The sequence below is a fragment of the Alligator sinensis genome, unplaced genomic scaffold, assembly GCF_000455745.1.
Source record: "Alligator sinensis unplaced genomic scaffold, ASM45574v1 scaffold285_2, whole genome shotgun sequence".
Taxonomy (NCBI): domain Eukaryota; kingdom Metazoa; phylum Chordata; order Crocodylia; family Alligatoridae; genus Alligator; species Alligator sinensis.
The window spans coordinates 907,448-926,492 of NW_005842384.1; the positions used below are offsets into that span (position 1 = coordinate 907,448).

Consider the following 19,045-nt stretch of genomic DNA (forward strand, 5'->3'; position numbering starts at 1 on the left):
TCCTGGGCTCTTGTACGTGAACCTGCCACAGTTGATTGCAAGGCTCACTTCCTGCTTGTATTTTCCCTGACATGCTAGGATTTAGGCACTGCTGATGCCCTCCCACTGTGGTCCACTTATTTAAAATGTCTCTGTTATAGGCAGCTGTCACAGGCTAGCTGGGCACTGTGAGTATATTAATTTAGTTGCAGACTGACTGAGCACTGCAACTTTATTAGCCACTGGGCTTTTTGGTTCGGGACTGAGGAGGAGATGTAAGGAAGGAAAGCAACAACAAGTTTTACGTATAAAAAAGAATAAATTTTATTTATAGCAACAAAAGATATAGTTTACACATATAACAATTAGTAAAAAGGTTAAGCTAATAAACAGACAACATAACAATACAAATTAAAATTGTCAGTAATAATAAAACAGATAGAGAAATTAACTAAGGTTACTTGGTTAGTAACTTATCAATAGTCTCTCAGAAACATGTCAAGTTGATTCAGCGAAGTCAGGCGTCTCCGATTTACGGTCAGAAGGAGAACTGGAGGAGGTCCCTCAGTCAGGATCTGGTCTTCATTTACACAGGGAATAAAAGAGATCTAGGGGACTGGAACAGCAATGCTTCTTCTGTTCTGTCTTTGTTATAACCTGCTCATTAACTCTTCTAGTTCTAGCTATTACAGTCAGCAAAGTTCCCCTTTTGCCCTGGTCTGTAACAGCAGAGATTTCATTTCATTTTCCTTTGTTAGCCTTTTGAGATGGACTGAGGAACTTAAGCACAAATACAGCAATGGAACAATGATTGAAGAGTATAGGAAATCATAATTGTTCACTCTAATCCACTATGCATGAAGTGGTGATTGAATTTCCACTGCTGGTAGGCTTAAACAGACATCTACCAATAAAGTTTCCTGAAAAGAGTGAGTGGCAAGGATTATATGCAGTATCGTTTCTGGACATACGTATAGTTGGGAGAGATGTTAGACAAGGTTTTGGGTGTTTTACAGAGCTTCTGAAAGAAGCTGGGGAGAAACTGTCAAGAATGAACCCCCATATGTTTTTTCAAAGCAGACTTGCCACATTAATAGTACTTCAAGGGGTTTTACTCTCAGCTCACCTTAGGGATCACAAAGGGGTGAAAGAGAGAAGGTAATTTCTTAAGTATGCAGGGCCCAGACTGTTTTAAAGGTACCTCCAGATTCCAATGCAGTGTTTTCATTTCTTGAATCCACAGGAAACTGTCCCTTATTAGGTTCCAGTTCAGAGAACAACTGATATGTTTATATTGTATATTTTCAGTGATATAAAGAAAATCTTACCATATTTAGTGGATTCGAAAATGAAGTCTCCCCCCCCCCACATATAACTTATATAACTTAGGGAGGAAAAAACCCTCACCTTACAATTGAGCATGAGGAAGCAATAGAGGATGGGGAGGAGGGAGTTTGGTGTGGGGGTCTTGCAGCTGCAGCCTCAAGCCAGGGCTGGAGCTGGAGCCACAGGTGCTGCCTGCTCCCCCCTGTTCCCCTGCATCTGCAGACATGCCACTCCTCCCCCACAGCCCCCAGTCTCTCCTCCACCACGCTGCTTCTCCCTGTCTCTCCCCTTCTGCTACACTCCTCCTTACCTTTGCTGTGCTGGAGCTGGTCACTGTTATGGGCCAGGTAGAAGCTATGCTCTGTGCCCTGGGCTGCAGCAAGGATGGAGCCTGCCAGTGCAGAGCAAAAGTAAGGTGGGGGTTGAGGGGCAGGTGAAGGGAGAGAAACTTTGGGACAGGGGGTGCGGCGAGGCTGGGGTGGCAGAAGTGGCATAGAGAGAGGAGGAGGGGGGAACGGGAAGGGGGAATTGGGAAAACGTGGGGTTGTGGGAGGGAAGCACAAGGGGGGGGTAAGTTGGGTGGGAGGAATGGCAGCAGGGGGCAAGCTGCCTGCCTCTGTCACTGCCTGCCACAGTGCCTGCCCCTCACCTGCCCTACCACATGCTTCCCTACTGTCTGCCCCATTACTGCTCACCTTATCACTTCTTCCCCCCACCACCTGCAGCAGTGAGCAGGGATGAATTTAAGATGATCCTCCAAAAATTAGATTCCATACATGGAAAATGATAATAAATATATTATTTATATATTTATTTATTTATTTATATTTATATATTATTTATTATTATTTATGATAATAAATATATTATCATTTTCCATGTACGGAATCTAATTATTAGGGGTTCAACTTACATTCAGGGCCATCTTGTATTTGAGTAAATATGATGAGTCACATGTGGAAGTCGCGTTGTCATTAGTGGGACATAATCCTATGTTTAAGCATTGTTGTGAAGAAGAGCACTTTCCTGAATAGGGAGCTTTGTTTTGTAACCGTGACCCTTAAGGTGTTTATATTAGAGATGCACCAATCCATTGGTCCAATATTGGATCAGTACCAATATAAAGAAAATTGTCTATATTGGATATTGGCCCAATGAGGCAAATCATTTGGCTGATAAACACCCACTAAATGCATAGAGCAGAGCCTGCAGCATGGAGAGCTGCCTCCACCTGGTAACTCTGAAGGGGAGGAGGAAGGGAAGTGACATAGGGGGGAGGCAGATCAACCCCCCTGTGGTGAGGGAGCAGGGCAGGCGCAGCCCAGCTGGGGTGGAGTGAGCGCAGGATGGAGCCACAGCTAGTTGGGTAGTGGGGTGGCTCCTGCCGCTGCAGGAGGGCACAGGGCAGGCATGTGCCCCAGGATCTGATCAGGGCAGGGCAGGCTGCAGCCAGCACTCCGTGGGGCTCTTCTCAGCAGGGGTGGGGCTCGGAGTGAGCACCTGCAGTGCTGGGAGGTGACTGCAGCCACCGCAGATTTCATCACAGCTCCACTCCCAGCCCCGCACCACTGCCTGCTGCAGGCCTGGCTTTTCCCAGCATGTGGGTGGAAGCAGAGCATTGAGTGAGATGGCTAAATTTACGGTGGCTGCAGCCCCCTCCTAGCACCTTCCCCCACTGAGAAGAGCCCCACACAGCACTGGCTCAAGCCCACAGCTGCAGCCCTCCTGCCCCCCACACGCAGATCTGAGGGCACATGTTCCCCACTGCACCATCCCGGAGTGCAAGCTGTGGTGGGAGCTGCCCCACCATGAGCCGCGGCTTTGTCCCGTGGCCCTCCCCATCCCGTTGGGCAGCACCTGCCTCTGCACCCTCCTTTCTTCGCCTTGGGGACATTGATCTGCTCCCCCATGTCCCTTCCCCCCCCTCCCCTTCCACCACACGGGACTTACCAGCTGGAGGCAGCTATATCAGAAATTGGATCAGATTGGCCAATATGCCTCCTTAAATATTGGCTATCGGTATCAGCCCCCAAAATCTCTGTCATTGCACCCCTAGTTTATATTCATGCTGAGCACCCCTAGAATACAGAAGGCTGACTAGACTACACCACAAATATACGATTAACCCTTGATTATTATCCTGTAATGACTGGAGAAGATATTTCTTTTAGAAAAATAAGCAGTGAGAGAGATTCCACTGTTACTCATTCCACTTCAAACCTATTTTCTTGTACTGAAAAAAAATGTCATTAGCATTTTCTGTCTCATTATTTACATGACTCAGATACTAATTCTGCCATTCTGAAATTCATCTATATAGCCCAGAATAGCTATTCTTCACTAGCAATTCATGTAATCCCTTTTATGTCCCACTACACTTTAAAAGTGGGTTAAACCAAATCACAAAAGGGCACTTATGCTACATGGTGTTCTTGTGGTGCATAGTGACCAAGTACAAAATAACTCTTGTGCTTTAAGTTCACACCTCAACTGATGTCATGGTAGTGTTTCAATCAACTTGAATTAGTCATGTGTGGCATGATAAATTGCCCAATACACACAAAAAGGTGCTGCTCAGCATGAGCAAGAGCAACAGAATTATCCTCTTAATCTACTTGGGCCCAGTTCTCTGTTGTTCTTCCCCTGTTCATGATTAACAGCAATGCAAAGTGGGGTAGAACATGGCAGAATCAAAGGATAGGGTTTTACCACTTCTTATTTAATGGTTAATGGCTGCACAAAGTGTTGGGCCACAGAAAGGGAGGGAGGTTGTGCCATGAGTGCTTAAACAAGTCTCTCCCTAGCAGCTCATTTTGTGCCATTTGTGCTTAAACAAGTCTCTCCCTAGCAGCTCATCTTCCTGCATGTGGTCATGTTGTGCGGCCATGGTAAGGGATTGATCACATACTGCCATCCTCTTTACCAGACTGTAATGGCACAATGCAGTACACAGTGCTCTCTGGCTTTGTTGCAGAAGAGCAATATCTCACTAATTCTCAGTATGCTAGAAACACTGGCAAAACAACTGCAGTGAGAAGCTCTCTTGCTTAAGATGCCTTAACAAATGAAAATGTGAATTTTTCTCCTTAAGAATGAAGAGAAAGGAATCATCAAGGAAACAGCTTTGCTATTTCCTGATTAATCTTTTTTTTTCCTCTCTGCTTGATATTCTTGTGCCTGATACCTTAACACAGTGGGGGCCAACCTTTTTGGCAGGCATGCCACAAAAATTAAAGAATACTGTCACTAAAATATATATGTTAGTGGCTGTGAATACCTTTAATCTTATTGGTAAATGTTTGCTCCACAACTAGAAATGCTTTAGATAAATTGTAATCCTTCAAATAAATCACACTAGTCAAGGTAGATAATAATCCTTTTCTCAGTAAGATGTAGTTAGCCATGTTATTCTGAAGTCAGGCAGAAGGCAAGGTAGAAGTGCAACTTATAGACTGACTGAATCAGAGATCTGATGAAGTAAGCTGTGGCTTATGAAAACTTGAGCACCTCTGATTCAGCTAGTTGATGAGGTGTGCTTCTATGTTACTGTCATCCTTTTAGTAAGACAGAAAGGAAAGGGAAAGGTAACAGTTCTGTAAGAACTGAACAGCATGTGCTTTAGTAGAATGAGTTCTACCCAAGGGCTTGAAGACAGAAGACAAATGGCAGGAGATATTTCTTGTTGACCTAGCACCAGTCAGCTTCGTGTGCCACCTTCTTAAGGATGATGAGACAGGAATAGTCAGGAAGACACCTTTGCCAATCTTCATTGAATCTTCTTTTCTCTCTCTGCTGGACGTTCTTGGGCCTGATACCTTAACACAGTGGGGGCTAACCTTTTTGGCAGGCATGCCACAAATTAACCCCATGCCCTCCCCAAGTCCCATTCCAATCCCCTTCCCCTGCCTGATCTGCTACTTTCCTTTCTGCTTCCTGCCCTGTCTGCTGCTGGACTACCTGTCTCCTCCCTGACCTTCTGCATGCCACACACGCAGCATGCCTGTGCCACAGGCTTGCCTTGCCTTAATATTCTCTACTCTTGTTTTCTATACTTAAATGGAGCAACAAATTATCCAAATAGTTTGTCTCAAAGACCTACTTTTTTGGTCTTTGTGTATGGACTGCTAATACTGATTTATGTTGCCAGTTATTCAGATATTTACAAATTGTATCAGGTTATTTGTTAAGATGTATGCCCCTCCATGGTTTTTTTTTTCTTTAGCTATATCTCTCCAATCTCACCCTTTGTTTTTTTGTTTAATCAAAAATCGTACACACTGCCACTTACAAAAACATATAATACCTTTGTTTAATCGTTTTAAAACACAGAGATTGAAATGTATTTCTTTTGATTCTCAGACACTCTCAGGGTTGCCAGATCAAGACTCTTTCTATGACGTGGTGGACTGTCTGGAAGAGTTAGGCATTGAAGCTATTTCACAGAGACACTTGAACAAGAAAGGAACAGACTTGGACTTAGTTGAACAATTTAACATTTATGAGGTAACATAACATGCCCTGTTTTATGCATCTTACAACTTGTGCAAACTTCAAAGCTGGGGGGTGGGGGGAACAGCCTAGCCTTGGTTATCTATTTTATTTAAAAGAAAAATATCTGGTTGCTAGAAGTGTTTTACACATTGGTGTATGTGACCTACTGCAGTACCTGTTTACATACAGGACAGATGCATTTCATACTAGACATGGGTTATTCTTCAAGGTAAAGCGACACATTTACTAGCCTCTTCAGAGGCAATTCTGTCTGCAATTAAGACTGTTACTCAAACTGCTAGTTACACATCTAGCTCCCAAAGTCCGTAAAAGTTCTTTCCACATGCAAAAGTATTCAGTATGATAAAAGTATTCAGTCTAGTTCAGCTCCATGAATACAGCTCTCTTCACAATTGATTGCCCAGTGAGTCTTTGTTTATGAGCTTATACTGGATCCATTCCTACCATTTTGTAGCAATTGGGTAATGAATGACTGACTCCACATGCACTGCATGAGTATAAAATAACCACTTGTGAAATATTTATGTGCAAAGATAGGATATGTGGTTTCTTAATAATTAGAGCATTTTCAGATGGCTTTTTCTTAAGGCCAAAAATGATACAAAGTGCATGGGAATTCATATTAGGGTGCAGTGAAATATAGTTTCTTTCTTTACCACAATGTTCAGTTTCAGTGGTGGTAGTCCTGATTCTCTTCTTTCTTAACCATATTTACACTAGTACAACTTGATTATGTGAAACAGAGTTGTTCCTGTTATAGACCAGTGTCAGAAGAGAAGCAGGTAAAAAAGTTGGCAGAAGATGTTCAGCTTCCCACCATTGTTCCACACCCCACTATAGCCTGTGTGGTTTTGTAGAGAATCCAGCCCAGAAGAATGAGCATTTATTTTAATCCCTTGTGAATCCTGCTGGCAGAACACATTTTCTTGCTTTCATAGATATAAAAACAAATCGAGCGCCAAAAAACTCCAGATAGAGATATTAAAGGATTTAGTCACTAAGGACTCCTATATATGTGCAGGGAGCCTGCTGAAACACACTGGAAATCCAGCATGTCAGAGCAAACTCAATTTATCAAGCCTGCTGGTACATGGAAATTAATGCACTTCAGTAGACTAACGTGATTCATCAATGTCCCTGTGCTGAAAAATAGTGGTGGGGTGCTTTGAACTAAAGCTCGTTCAATAAGCTTTCATTCAAAGTGCCCCACCACCATTTTTCAGTGTGGGGACACTGATACATGTGATGCTTGGGTGCTTTAATTAGCATGGCTTCCTAATTAAAGTGGCTCCCATGCCTCCCGAATCACGTGTAAAAATGTCCTAAGTGTGTTCCCTTTGTAACAGCATTAGTAAAGATCTGAAGTAGTACGTGGTATGTAACCTCTCTAATATGCCCTTTATATATCTATGTGCCACAGCAGAAGAAATCAAATGGCATGACTGACTGTGAAGAGATGTGGGTTTTGTTCTCAGTTCTCTTACAAACTTCTTATTGGACTTCTGATCGATTACTTTGTGGTTCAATGTTACCATCTATAAAACGGGTTCCCTATGACACATATTATAGATGAAAGATGATGATAATACCTTCTTGACTTTGTTGGTGATGTGAACATTAATGTCTAGAGACTGAGGGTTTAATCCTGACTCCGTAGAAGTCAATATGAATTTTGTCATTTATTTCTGTGAGGCCACAATTTCACACAAGGATTTTCAAAGGATTAGGTTCCCAAGTCCTATTGAAATATTGGGAGTTAAGCATCTAATTCCCTTAGGCCCCTTTGGAAACCCCAGATGAAACTTTTGCAAAACCCTTATCTAGATGAGAGGGCTCTATATATAATGACAATAGTATCACCTAGACAAGTATTTAGCAATGAAAGAGGAACAGTTGTTGGAACAGTGATTGTAAGAGGAATATTATGCATGTCATCAACTTTTCATAGCCAAAAGAAACGAGTCATACTTGGAGTGATGAGTGATGGTGGTTAGGGATAAGATGTGGCTGCAGACTAATTTTTAAAATGCAAGGGTATTTTAAACATGTGAACATATGAAATGTAAAAAGATGTGTGGAAAGCCTCACTCCTTGCTCCTTTCAGATGACACTGAGGCATGAGGATGGAGATGAGAATGCTGAACCCCCACCCAGTGGCCGCAGGGACAGAAGAAGAGCTAGTCTTGGCTCCAGTGAACGAAGGGGGTTAGAACGGAGAAGAAGCCGGAGACATTCAGTCCAAAATGTCAAGAGCACTTTATCTGCTCCTGCAAGTCCCTGCAGCCAGATGAGTCCAAACTTCATGTTAGGCCATGGTCAACACATTGAAGATCTTAGTGAGAAGTAAGTGGCTTAGGCAGGAAGGTTTTTCAATTCTTATTGCACCTTTCCATTGCATTCATTTAACATTATTGATGATGATCATGCTATATTTCTTAGTTATATTGTGTTTTCTCTGTTCTTTTTTTCCTGTTTCTCAGTTTCTCTTGATGAAATGCCTGTTGAGTTGAAAAGCAAATAACTAGTGGTGATTTAAAAGACAGCTCTGTAGAATACTAGGTGCATGTGTTCTGTCCTTACAGTTATATGCATATGCTTCCTGTGAATTCCAGCAAGGAATACATGCCTGTTAGTGCCATATTTTATTAATCTTCAGAAAAACACAAACCTTCAAAGAAATCTATAAAATGAATACATTCTCACACTCTGTATCATCATTTTCCCCAAGAAATAGATACAAACAGCATCAGAAAGAAATTTCAGAGGGTAGAACCCTTTTCTATAGATTTTTTTGTCCACTGTAATACATGGGCAGACTTGTCAGCCTATATATATCCATTTAGTAGAAGATTCCAACTCTATGAGCAGGGAAATTGTAACTCTCAAGATTTCTTTTGTAGTGTTGGTGTAAACATTTTTCAGTGTGTGTTTTGGAATGAGTTTTGCTGTGACATTTTCTTTTTCCAAGCTACATTCTAAAATGAATATTTTCTTTCAAGGATGAACAATTGAAAGCAATGCACCCGATATTATGTTTAATAATTAATGGAAGTGAAATAATGACCATCTGGGGAAGGGGTTGGTGGCACAGGGTCAGTCAATGCTAACTGGTCAGTCCTGCCTAGATAATGTTCCACACCAATATTTTTGTACCTTTTACCTCAACCGAAACCAAAAGTGATTTAGGCAATAATTTTTGCACAGATCACAAACTGAAAGTCCTTACTTGTAGAAAAATATAAATATGTAATACAGTAGAGAAGATTGTCTCATTTATAAAGCTTGATTGACCTCAGAAGTTTAAGATGTGTTTCCCATTGATTCTTTATATACAATATTAAAAAAAAAGTGTCAGCAACCTTTGTATTGTTAAATGTTGAGAGAGTAATTGACAGACAATTGTTATTTGTTTGCTTGCTTATATGATTTTATTAGATGATAGTAAGTTTATCCTTTAACTTCAGATATCACAATTTCAAAATTAATATTAAACATCTTTCATTTAAGAGGAAAGGTGGATTTTTTTTTAATAAGAAAATAACTTTTTAAAAAAATCATTAGTTTTCATCCATGTTTTTTCTGAGTCTATAGTCCCATCTCTGCTCCCCACACTAAAAAGTACCAGCAGTTTTGTACTAAGGGAGACATGTTACATCTGTAAAAACGTGTATCAAAAGCCTCGTTTGTGTGCTGTTTCCAAAATGGAAGCATCAGCCCCTGAACTCTGCAGACGTAATATTTCCAGCCACTACAGCTTGATGGTGCCTTCTTTTCCTTCCTGTGTAATTCAACTCATGGAAATTACAGGAGAAAAAGGCCTGTGGGACCAGATCCAGTGCCCAGTGGAAAAACTGCCTTTTGATATTCTTTGGCACTAGATCAGGCCAATTATCCATCCCATGACAAGTGCAGGATCGTTATCTACTGTCTATATTTTGGTGTTCTTGGTCTAGTTTAATTATAAAATACCATGAGCTGTAAGGCTTCCACCTCGTCCCTTGGAGACCCTTCCACGACATTTGCTTCACCAATAGAACAAATGTTATCAATATTCAGCTCAACTCTCTAAACCTTAACATTACTGTAACTGTCTTGCTGGTAGTTATCTGTACCTATGGGGCTTGATTCTGGCATCTGGTTTTACAGTGGATTAACTCAGTTGAGCTACTTCTGATTTACACTGTTGGGAAATTGGAATCAGACCCACATACTGTACTGTATTTCCTTTTAGGCAATATTCTTCTTGGTTATTTTTGGACTACATTACCAAAATCACTGCAAGCTCCAAGCCCCGAGTTCTCCTTCCCACAGTATTCATGTTTCTTTTCTTTCAAACTCAATCAGATGGTTTGGCAATGACTTTGGCTTTGTTTACCACATCAAATAGGTTCTCCACAGTCATCTGCTTTATGTCAACAGATAAGATTTACTGCAATGGTAAGGAAGTAAGTCTTCCAAAAAAACAAAAAACTATGGTAGCCATAAAGCAGAAAATACAATAGTGGCCAAATTCTTTTCTCATTTGCGATAGTCTAAATCCAGAAAGCCTGTCTAAAGCCAGTGAAATTCCTCTGCTTTAATAAAGAGCGGGCTGGCTTTAAATTCAGGAAAAGTTCACTGTAATTTTCAAGGGCAACCAAATGGAGAACTTGCAGATCTTTTTCAGCATTTTAGGAACAATCTTAAAAGGTAAAAGCTTTTTTATTTGTGGTTCTAAACAAAAATACAGGCCAAAATCTTTTATCTGTTACTGTGATTTTCAAGGAGAACAGAACACAGCTTAAGTATGATTAAGTAAAATTACTGTAAAACTTGAGACTAATGGGATAGCCAGACACTGCTTCATCTCCAGTTCACAAGCTTCTTTCATAGTAGATGTGTCTGCATTATTAGTACAGAAGTGAGATGAACAATGTTTGGGAACCTTTATTCCTATTCAAATAAGACATTTATGATAACTGAATGATGCTATCATATGTGTGTTTTTCTAGTCTCAATTCAGTCTTAAAATCTATTTTATTTTTTAAATAATTGACTGCTTTCCAATGTACGTCTGTGTAATATTTATGAAAGTAGCTTTTTCTAACCACACCAACATGGACTTAAAGGAAAGTTTAAGGAATGGCCTGGTTTTGCACAATCATTTCCATTTTCTGTTCTTGCACCAGATTTTTAGTGGGTTGTGATCATGTGACCTTTAAAAAGACAAATAGCTGTTCCCTGCGTTTGCTTCTCATAATGCCAGTTTTTTAGAAGAACTAAAGACATATGGTTGGCAATTCTCAATGTGTTTCTCATGCAACAGGTGCTCTTCATGAACCAATGCATATGCAGCTATAAATCAAAACAGCCCCTCCTTTTCATTTTTTCAAATGATCATGATGATGACCATCTTCCATAACATGTGACTGTGTGTTTCCCTTTGATCAGTATTACACAAAGAAAATTTCTACCGCAGCAATTTTTATTGCTGAATTCTGTCAGCAAGGCTTAGTGAGAAGCTAGAAGTAGATTTACACGAACAAAATTTATCAGGAGTTTAGCAGAGTCCCATCAATGTTTTATAGGAGACTTGTATGTGAACTGTTTTAAAATATTCTACTTAGGACTTTTAAAGTGAATAATTACATGTACATATGTTACTGAATTTATTAGACTTCCTTTTTATTTTACATTAATTGTTTACTTCTTGGCTGTCATTTTTTAAATTGCCAAAATAGTTATTATGGAACATACTTAGAGCACAATTATATAAGAAAATAATTGTGCCTTCATTAGAACATTTTGGTCTATAATGATACCATATGAGCTGAGCAGGCAGACAACAGTTAGTTACTTTGGGACACTCTGGACACATCTACATGAGATGCTATAGTTATTCCACAGTAGTGAACAACTTTTAAGTGACGCTACTGTGCAGTAGCGAAATAATACTGTGCAGTAGCACATCACAGCACCAACAATGCTAATATGCTACTGCACGGTATTATTAGGTCCTGAGGACTCTGGCTCAAAATCCCCGCTCCCTGTCTCTCTCCAATGATGTTTGTCTCCTCTCTAGTCAGAGAGGTGTGCTTCCCAGAAGTGCTGTAGTCCCTGCAGGTGTCTGCTAGGTCAAGGAAGGAGGAAAGGAGTTGCCACATTAGGTTAGGAACACTTAAAAGGTGTTCACTGGCACTACTGTGGACTAATTCCAGTTACTGTGCATTTATTTAGTATTTGATTATACAAGTACTAAATAAATGAGCAATAATGTCTCATGTAGACGCCCCCTATCAGAGCTAGAACAGCAGGCTTCTATCATGACAGAAGTATTTTATGCTTTAATGGGATGTCTGTTGCCTAAAGAAGAATGCCTGTGTCCTCAGGCATTTCCCCCTGAAGCGTCCTTCTTGTTTCCACATTTTGAAGCTTCCAGGAAGACTGCATCAAGGAGGACAGAAGCAGAGGTTAGAGACCAAAGAGAATACAATATGCATGGTATGCATGTGATGAGTATAAAATTCTTGTTTCGCCTATAGAATGGGAACCTTATGGAAAAGAAGCACTTTGCTCAGTGAGTGCCCCAGGGGGATGGTTTCTGAGTGGGACAGTAATGAGGATGTGGTTCTGGACCAGCTTTTCAACACACAACTGGGAAGTGCCTTCAATGCTGAGAGCAACTGAGGAAAGTTCCAGGTTTCCTGCCTGCGTAAAAAGAACATCACAGTTGATTTGACTTTAAGAAAGGGTCTTATCCAGAGGCCTAGGAAAAGATTAATTGTTATCTAGAAATGGGACTAGGAACTACAGATGCAAAAGCAGCAGCCTGGTTATGTTTTGCATTTGGAATTCAACGACATTCAGCTGGTGGAAGGGAATATGGCCAGAGACATAGTTCTTGGTTTTACCAGAAAACTATAAATAAAGCTGAAATCCTGAAGATGTTCTGGACTCTGCTGAGTAACTGCAGATCCTTAAGAAGTTTTCTCTGCTTCATTTTGGACTGTGCTGAATTTCTGTCTAGTTCGGCTGGAGTATCCCATTAAATATTACTCTCTGCTTCATGTAGAGGCAGACCTGCAGGGATGGTTTGGTCTAAAATACAGCTGAGAGGTTTTACAGGGGTGTTTTAATGACCTGATCATAACTAATTTTTAATTTTTCTAAATGTTTACCATGTAAGCATTTACAGAGTTCTAGTTCTACTTACGGTGTTTAGAGATTAGCTGACTTTCCCTTGCAAGATCTGATATTTCTGAATGCAGTGGAAGAATATGACTCAAAAATCATATTGGCAGAATTGAAATTCCAACTGCAGAGGGCTGTGGTTGTTGTTCATAATACTGTGCCTTAGATCTTTTTGGTGTGACTGACCTTAATATGAAAAAAGAGAGAGGGGAGAAAAGTCAAAAAGGTCACATATAGTACCCAATTGGGCTGTTCAAACAGAGGAGCTATTTTAACATAAATAAATACAGTGTGTGTCATTTAAGAGCCTTGGCACTGAAAAAAGCCTATGAATTTACTTGGCTTATATACTTACTCTGACTCAGTATAAACTAATGGTTTTCAACCTTTTTACACTCAAGGAACCCCTTGTTAGACTCAAGGCACCCCTTGGAAAATGCCAGTCTTCACTTCTTTTTTGGCTACAAAAAATGAGTGGAGAAATTCTTCTTTTGCAAAGGACTCAGAAAGACCACAACAGATCTTAATGTTTTTCTAACACTACGGGGTTCCTACTTGAAATTTCTGGGTTTATCTTGTGAATCATGTTTATCTACATAACAGTGATAACATTGTGTTCTACCTTGTGGCACCCCAAAAAGCTCTCTCTCAAAGTACCCCAGTGTGCTGTGGCACCCTGGTTGAGAATCACTGATATAGGCTGTGTATACGCATTCAGATCCTTCAGAAGAACTCTCCCAGGCTTGCTTTCCTGAGAGGAAATTGACCTGTACAGAAGTTCAAGCAGGGAAACAAGGAGCCTGCAGTGCTGACCTAAGGCACACATTTCAAATAGCTTCCCAGGCTTCTTTCTCTGCCCAGCAACAGTGACATAAGCAAGGACACAAGTCAGCACTGATTGGCTTGCCACCTCTGCTTCCATCCTCCTTGATGCAGTCTTCCTGGAAGCTTCAAAATGTGGAAACGAAGGAAGCTTCAGGGGGAAATGCCCCTGAGGACTCTGGCTCAAAATCCCCGCTCCCTGTCTATCTCCAGGGTTGCTATGACAAAGGAGATCCTGAGTTTGTCTCCTCTCTGGTCAGAGAGGTGTGCTTCCCAGAACAAAGTGTTGTAGTCCCTGCAGGTGTCTGCTAGGTCAAGGAAAGAGGAAGGGAGTTGCCACATTAGGTGAGGAAGTGGGTTGGTCTGTGCCTCTCCCATGTACAGAGCTCTCCTCCCTAAACTCTTTGCACTAAAGGCACTGACAGATGTGGTGGTTTGTCACACAATCAGGCACCTGTAGCACTCAACAGTCATACACTGACAGAAGTGCATGGCTGCAGAGTGCTTTAGAAATGCCTGATCGCACGACAGTCTGAACCCTCAGCAGCCCAGCTCCACCCCCAGTGCTGTCTCCTGAATGGGAGGAGGAGAAGGGAGGGGAGGGAGTTCTGTCTGGGGTTTGCCCAGCTTGTGCTGGAGGGTGGAGTGGAGCTCCCTCTGCCCCCTCCCCACCCCACCCCAGTGCCAATCCACCCACCCGACCCACCACCACAGTTTAGGCGAATGCCAGTCTCAGCTCTCTCCGCTTCCTGCCCCCTGGAGCTTGGAAGGGGGAGTGGCGGGGGGAGGGGAGAGTGGCTGCAGTTCTCCAAACTGGAGCTCAATCCCTCAACCCCCCCCGGACCCAACAGTCAATGTCTGTTGGGTTGGGGGGGAATGCTGTAACTCAGCGGTTCCCAAACTCTGGCACATTGTGCACCATCAGTTTAAAACAATGCAACCTGACGGAGCATCAGTAAATTTTTCAGTTCAATCTTAAGAACCACTAGCAAATTTTTGTCAGATAGCAGATTTATTATAATTACTTTAACATGTACCACTGACAGGTTGTCTGAGTACCACTGGTGGTATGTGTACCACGGATTGGGAACCGCTAATGTAACTCATGGTGCTTCCTGTGAAGTGTCATGCATTACAGCAGGGCGCTGTACGCCTGTCAGCACCCTGTATTCCAGCCCAGCTGCAAGTGGCCAGGGACCTGCACCTCCCAGTACTTAAATGCTGCCAGGGCTGGAGTTACCCAAGTTTGTGGGGGAGGGGTTGGGTAGTCTAGTTCCTATCTGTCCTGAGTGGACCTCACGCCACTGAAAAAGCCTACAGCAGAACACCCCCCCTAAGTGCTTCACACAGGGCTTTTCCAGCCCAAAGCAGTCCCTGTATTGATTCATGGGCAACTGGTGCCACCTTAGGCGGGGCACCTCAGCGACTGGGCGGGGGTCTCCTCGCGGCAAAACTCACTGACCGGGAAGCAGCCGTGCTGCTCCTGGAAGTGACCGTGGCGCTCCTGGAAGCGTCCATGGTGCTACATCCGGCACTCCCACTCCCCGTCCAGCACTCACAGGGGGTTACTGGCACTCCTGCCTGCCCCCCTTGCCAATCGCCTAAGCGGGAAGCGCATGTAAAGGGGTGCACCAGTGCTCTCAGAGGGTGCATGTGCACCCCCATGCTTCCCCTATGCATCACCACTGTTGGGATTCCAGCAGATAGCTCTATGTCTATAGAGATGTTCTTTTTCCTGAGAGATATTCTTCAGGGAACCACTTTACTCAGGTTGCTCCCAAATTATTTGTCTCCCAAAGTGGCCACTTTTATTCTGGGAGAAAAATTACAAACGTCTGTATTCTCATGGTTTCTCTTGAGAGAGCTGAGACTCACCCTGGAAAAATTGAACATCTGTCCAAGCCCATAAACAATGCTTATTAACTACAAGAATAACCTGTGCATACTTTTCACTATGTTCAAGGCAAACAAGCCATTACTTGACCTCACCCTCTAGTGTGAGGCACTGTAAAGTTTGCCTGCTTCATATGAGTACCCCTGGGTAAACACATGCCTATCCTTTCCAGATACCAATGGAATTTATATTACTGTTAAAAGTAGTATAAGTTACACGGGGATTTTGTTCCTCTGTGCAGGACCTATGTTTTCTCCTAGCATCATAATTTGATCAGTTGAAGTTTTGGCAATTTTTCATTGCTTAGCCTTGCACATAAAGCTAATTGAACCTGTTCCATCAGTGAAGGGCAAGGCCATATTGGAAATCTCTTAAAAGGAGGAAAGGAGAACTCTTTAAAAACTGGAGGTGCTTCGAAGCATTTGTTTGTTTTATAAAGTCTGAAGGCAGTTGACTATGAACTATAGTGTTTAACTTATGAAAGTGGAATTTGAGTAAGAAATTTATGACAATGACAAGCATTCCTGGAAGGAAATAAAATTATACCCACCATGACTTGTAAAGACCTCTCCTTGATGGAACATTTTTCATGTTCTATTTATTCACCTGTAAGGAGTTCAGGAAAGCAGCTTTCCAAGTGTTGTGTGAGAGGGAAAGCAGGACTGATACTTGAAGGGAAAAAATATCGAAAACAAAAGTAAAGTATATGCCTTGAAACCAGCATTAGTATTTCATTTTAAAGATAAAGTTGGAATATATAGTACCCACAGTCATAATATCTAATGTTAGGAGACATGGCTTGGAGTCACTTCACTGATATGTAATTAACATTTAAATAGAATAATTTTAAAAAACCTAGATTGAAGAGAACTTTCCTGCTAAATCTTAGGTTTTAAACCTTTGGTTTTTCTCAAGAGTTATAACTGTGGATAACACCTTGTAACTTAACTTTGTTTCCCTAGCTTCATCATTCAGTAGTAGACTATGACATAAGACAGCGACCTTAGTATGACTCCACCTTTATTACCACTAATCTAGAGGCCTCATAGCTTGGCTCTCAAAATATTTCTTTTCTCAGACCATGTGGCCAACAAGGGTCCACCTTTTAAAACTCAGGCTTAAGGCCTGTTCATTGGATTAAGAACATAGAAATTAGAAGAAAAAGAATTCAGCTTAAAGTGCCATTGCTCTTAAATGTTATTGATTTTATTCAGAGCTGAATTAGTGCTAAATAAGAGTATAGGCACACTTTTGTAGCCATGTTTAAAAGGGAATCTTTCAAAAGGGCAGCAGCCATTACATTCTAATTACGTTCTGGTTGCTTCAACTTTAACACTAGATGAAGCAATGTGAAAGTTGGATCAGTTTTGGTTCGTTTGTACCAATGGCCCTTTGGGAGAAGCAGTTCGTAAACTGTGGGGGGGCGAGGGGGGCTGTGCCTGGCAGGGGGCAGGGACCTACCCCTCCTGAGCAACTCCCCCATATGCCCTCCCCACACCCACAGTCCCACCACAATCCACCCGAAAACCCCACACTCCCAAGTCACCCCCCCCAAACCCATCACCCACATAACTGGCCCTGTGGGTCAGGAGTGAGGGGACTCGGGTGGGAGGCAGGCTATGGGTTGAGAGCGAGGGGCACAGGGCAAGGGTAGGGGCACTGTCATATTTGTTCTGCTCAGCGCTGAACATCCTAGTGAGCAAAGTGGGTAGGGGCGGCTCTGATTTTTCAATGACAAAAAATCCAAAAGTCAATGCCAAACTGTTTAGATATTTGGAATTTATTTTATTATGATAATAGAGGCACTGGTAGGCTTCCAAATTGCTTTAAAATAGTAAATATATCAATAAAACATTGTCCAACTGATTTGATCTCCCTATATATACATATGTATGTCTAGTGGTCTTTTGTTTTACTTGTGGAAGAACATGGATTTTGGGGTATTTTAAAGAGTGACTTCGGGATTTTTTTTTTATCAGGGATTTTGCAGTTTTTAAATAGGCAACACCAGAATTCCTGCTAGTGAGGCAAGTGGCAGTACCCAGGCAGAGGAGCCTGCTCAGAGCTGGCACCCGGGACCCAGCTGGAGGTGGCCCCAAGTGACCAGGAGGACATGCTTTGACAGTTCAAAGCAGGCCACCACCTTGAGAACATCTTCCAGGCAATAGCTGCCCAGATGGCCAGGCAGTAGCACACATGGCAATAGTGCTGCACAGAGGCTAACTAGGCTGCCACAGCCCACTGGCAGCTGGCCCAGAGAAGCAGATGCCTCCAATGTCCATGCAGTCTTCATCCAGGTCTGGCAGGCGTGCAGCTTTCGCTCCGCATGCTGTTGTAGGTGGCAGCAGGTCAGAGCTAGGCAGCAGCCCCCACTGCCAGACTGCTACAGTGGGTAGAGAGTGCAGGGAACACTCGGCTGTTTCAGCAGTCCAGCTGGCAAAAGAGAGGGGTAGTGTCCCCAGGTACCAGTTGGCTGGGTCCCAGAAGCTCTTGTCTATTTGTAACACTTATACCAATGGCTATAAGGCTCTCCTGGCTAATTAGTAACCCTGTGTGGAGCTAATGAATGAGTGGTACAACTAAATTCTTGGGACAACTAATGAAAAAAACAGGATAGGAGTGTTGTGTGGGTCAAAGGGTCAAAATGTGAAAATAAGTGCACTTGAGGGGGACACCAAGCAGAGCCCCCCAGACTGCACCCACCAGTCGTCAAAGGCATCCAGGGAGCCAGTGGACGCTGCCCAGTGGTGCTGTGCCTGGAAACATGCACAAGCAAGTGATAGGAAAGCAGCACCGCAGTCCCCGGGCACCTTCCCGAGCCTCCTTCCTGGTCAGGTACAGAGCCTGGAGAAGGTTGACTAGGAGGTCCTGGGATTGATGGGGCCACAGATGGGGTGCCCAAAAATAGAAAGGTGGGGGGTGAAGTTCAACCAAAACCTCAGGTGGAGGTTCTGTAGATGGAGGTGAAGGGGCTGCAGCCTGGCGCACTCGAGGGTCATGTGCGCCAGGGTCTCCTTCTGCCTGCAGAAGGGGCAGGAGACAGGGTGTCTGTGAAGCTCGCCACATACACACCCACGGCGATGGCTCTATGGAGGAGCCACCAGCTGATGCCCCTAGTGGTTCGTGGGATGAGGGTGGAGTACAGGCTCAGCCACTGAGAAGCCCCAGCTATGCCCCTAGAAGTTCCTGAGAATGAGTAACCCCGAGAAGCTTGCCACAGCATCTTTTTATACTGCTGGGGCCAGCACAGGGCAGGTTTTTATACTGCTGGGGCTCTAGCTCCCCCTGGCTGCAGATCCAGGAGGAGCCAGGCAGGGTTATTTTGCCCCAAGTGGCACAATT

At 42.8% G+C, this 19,045-nt stretch overlaps 1 protein-coding gene across 15 annotated transcripts in view; it reads left to right on the forward strand.

The window, feature by feature from the left end:
* The window catches only part of FHOD3 (formin homology 2 domain containing 3), a 681,582-nt gene that overhangs the window by 490,246 nt on the left and 172,291 nt on the right, over positions 1-19,045 (forward strand). For all 15 annotated transcript variants that reach the window (XM_025210988.1, XM_025210991.1, XM_025210999.1 and 12 more), the window contains 2 exons: positions 5,665-5,808; positions 7,922-8,160. In XM_025210988.1, the coding sequence (XP_025066773.1) occupies positions 5,665-5,808; positions 7,922-8,160 (383 nt within the window). The remainder of the gene's footprint in view (positions 1-5,664; positions 5,809-7,921; positions 8,161-19,045) is intronic.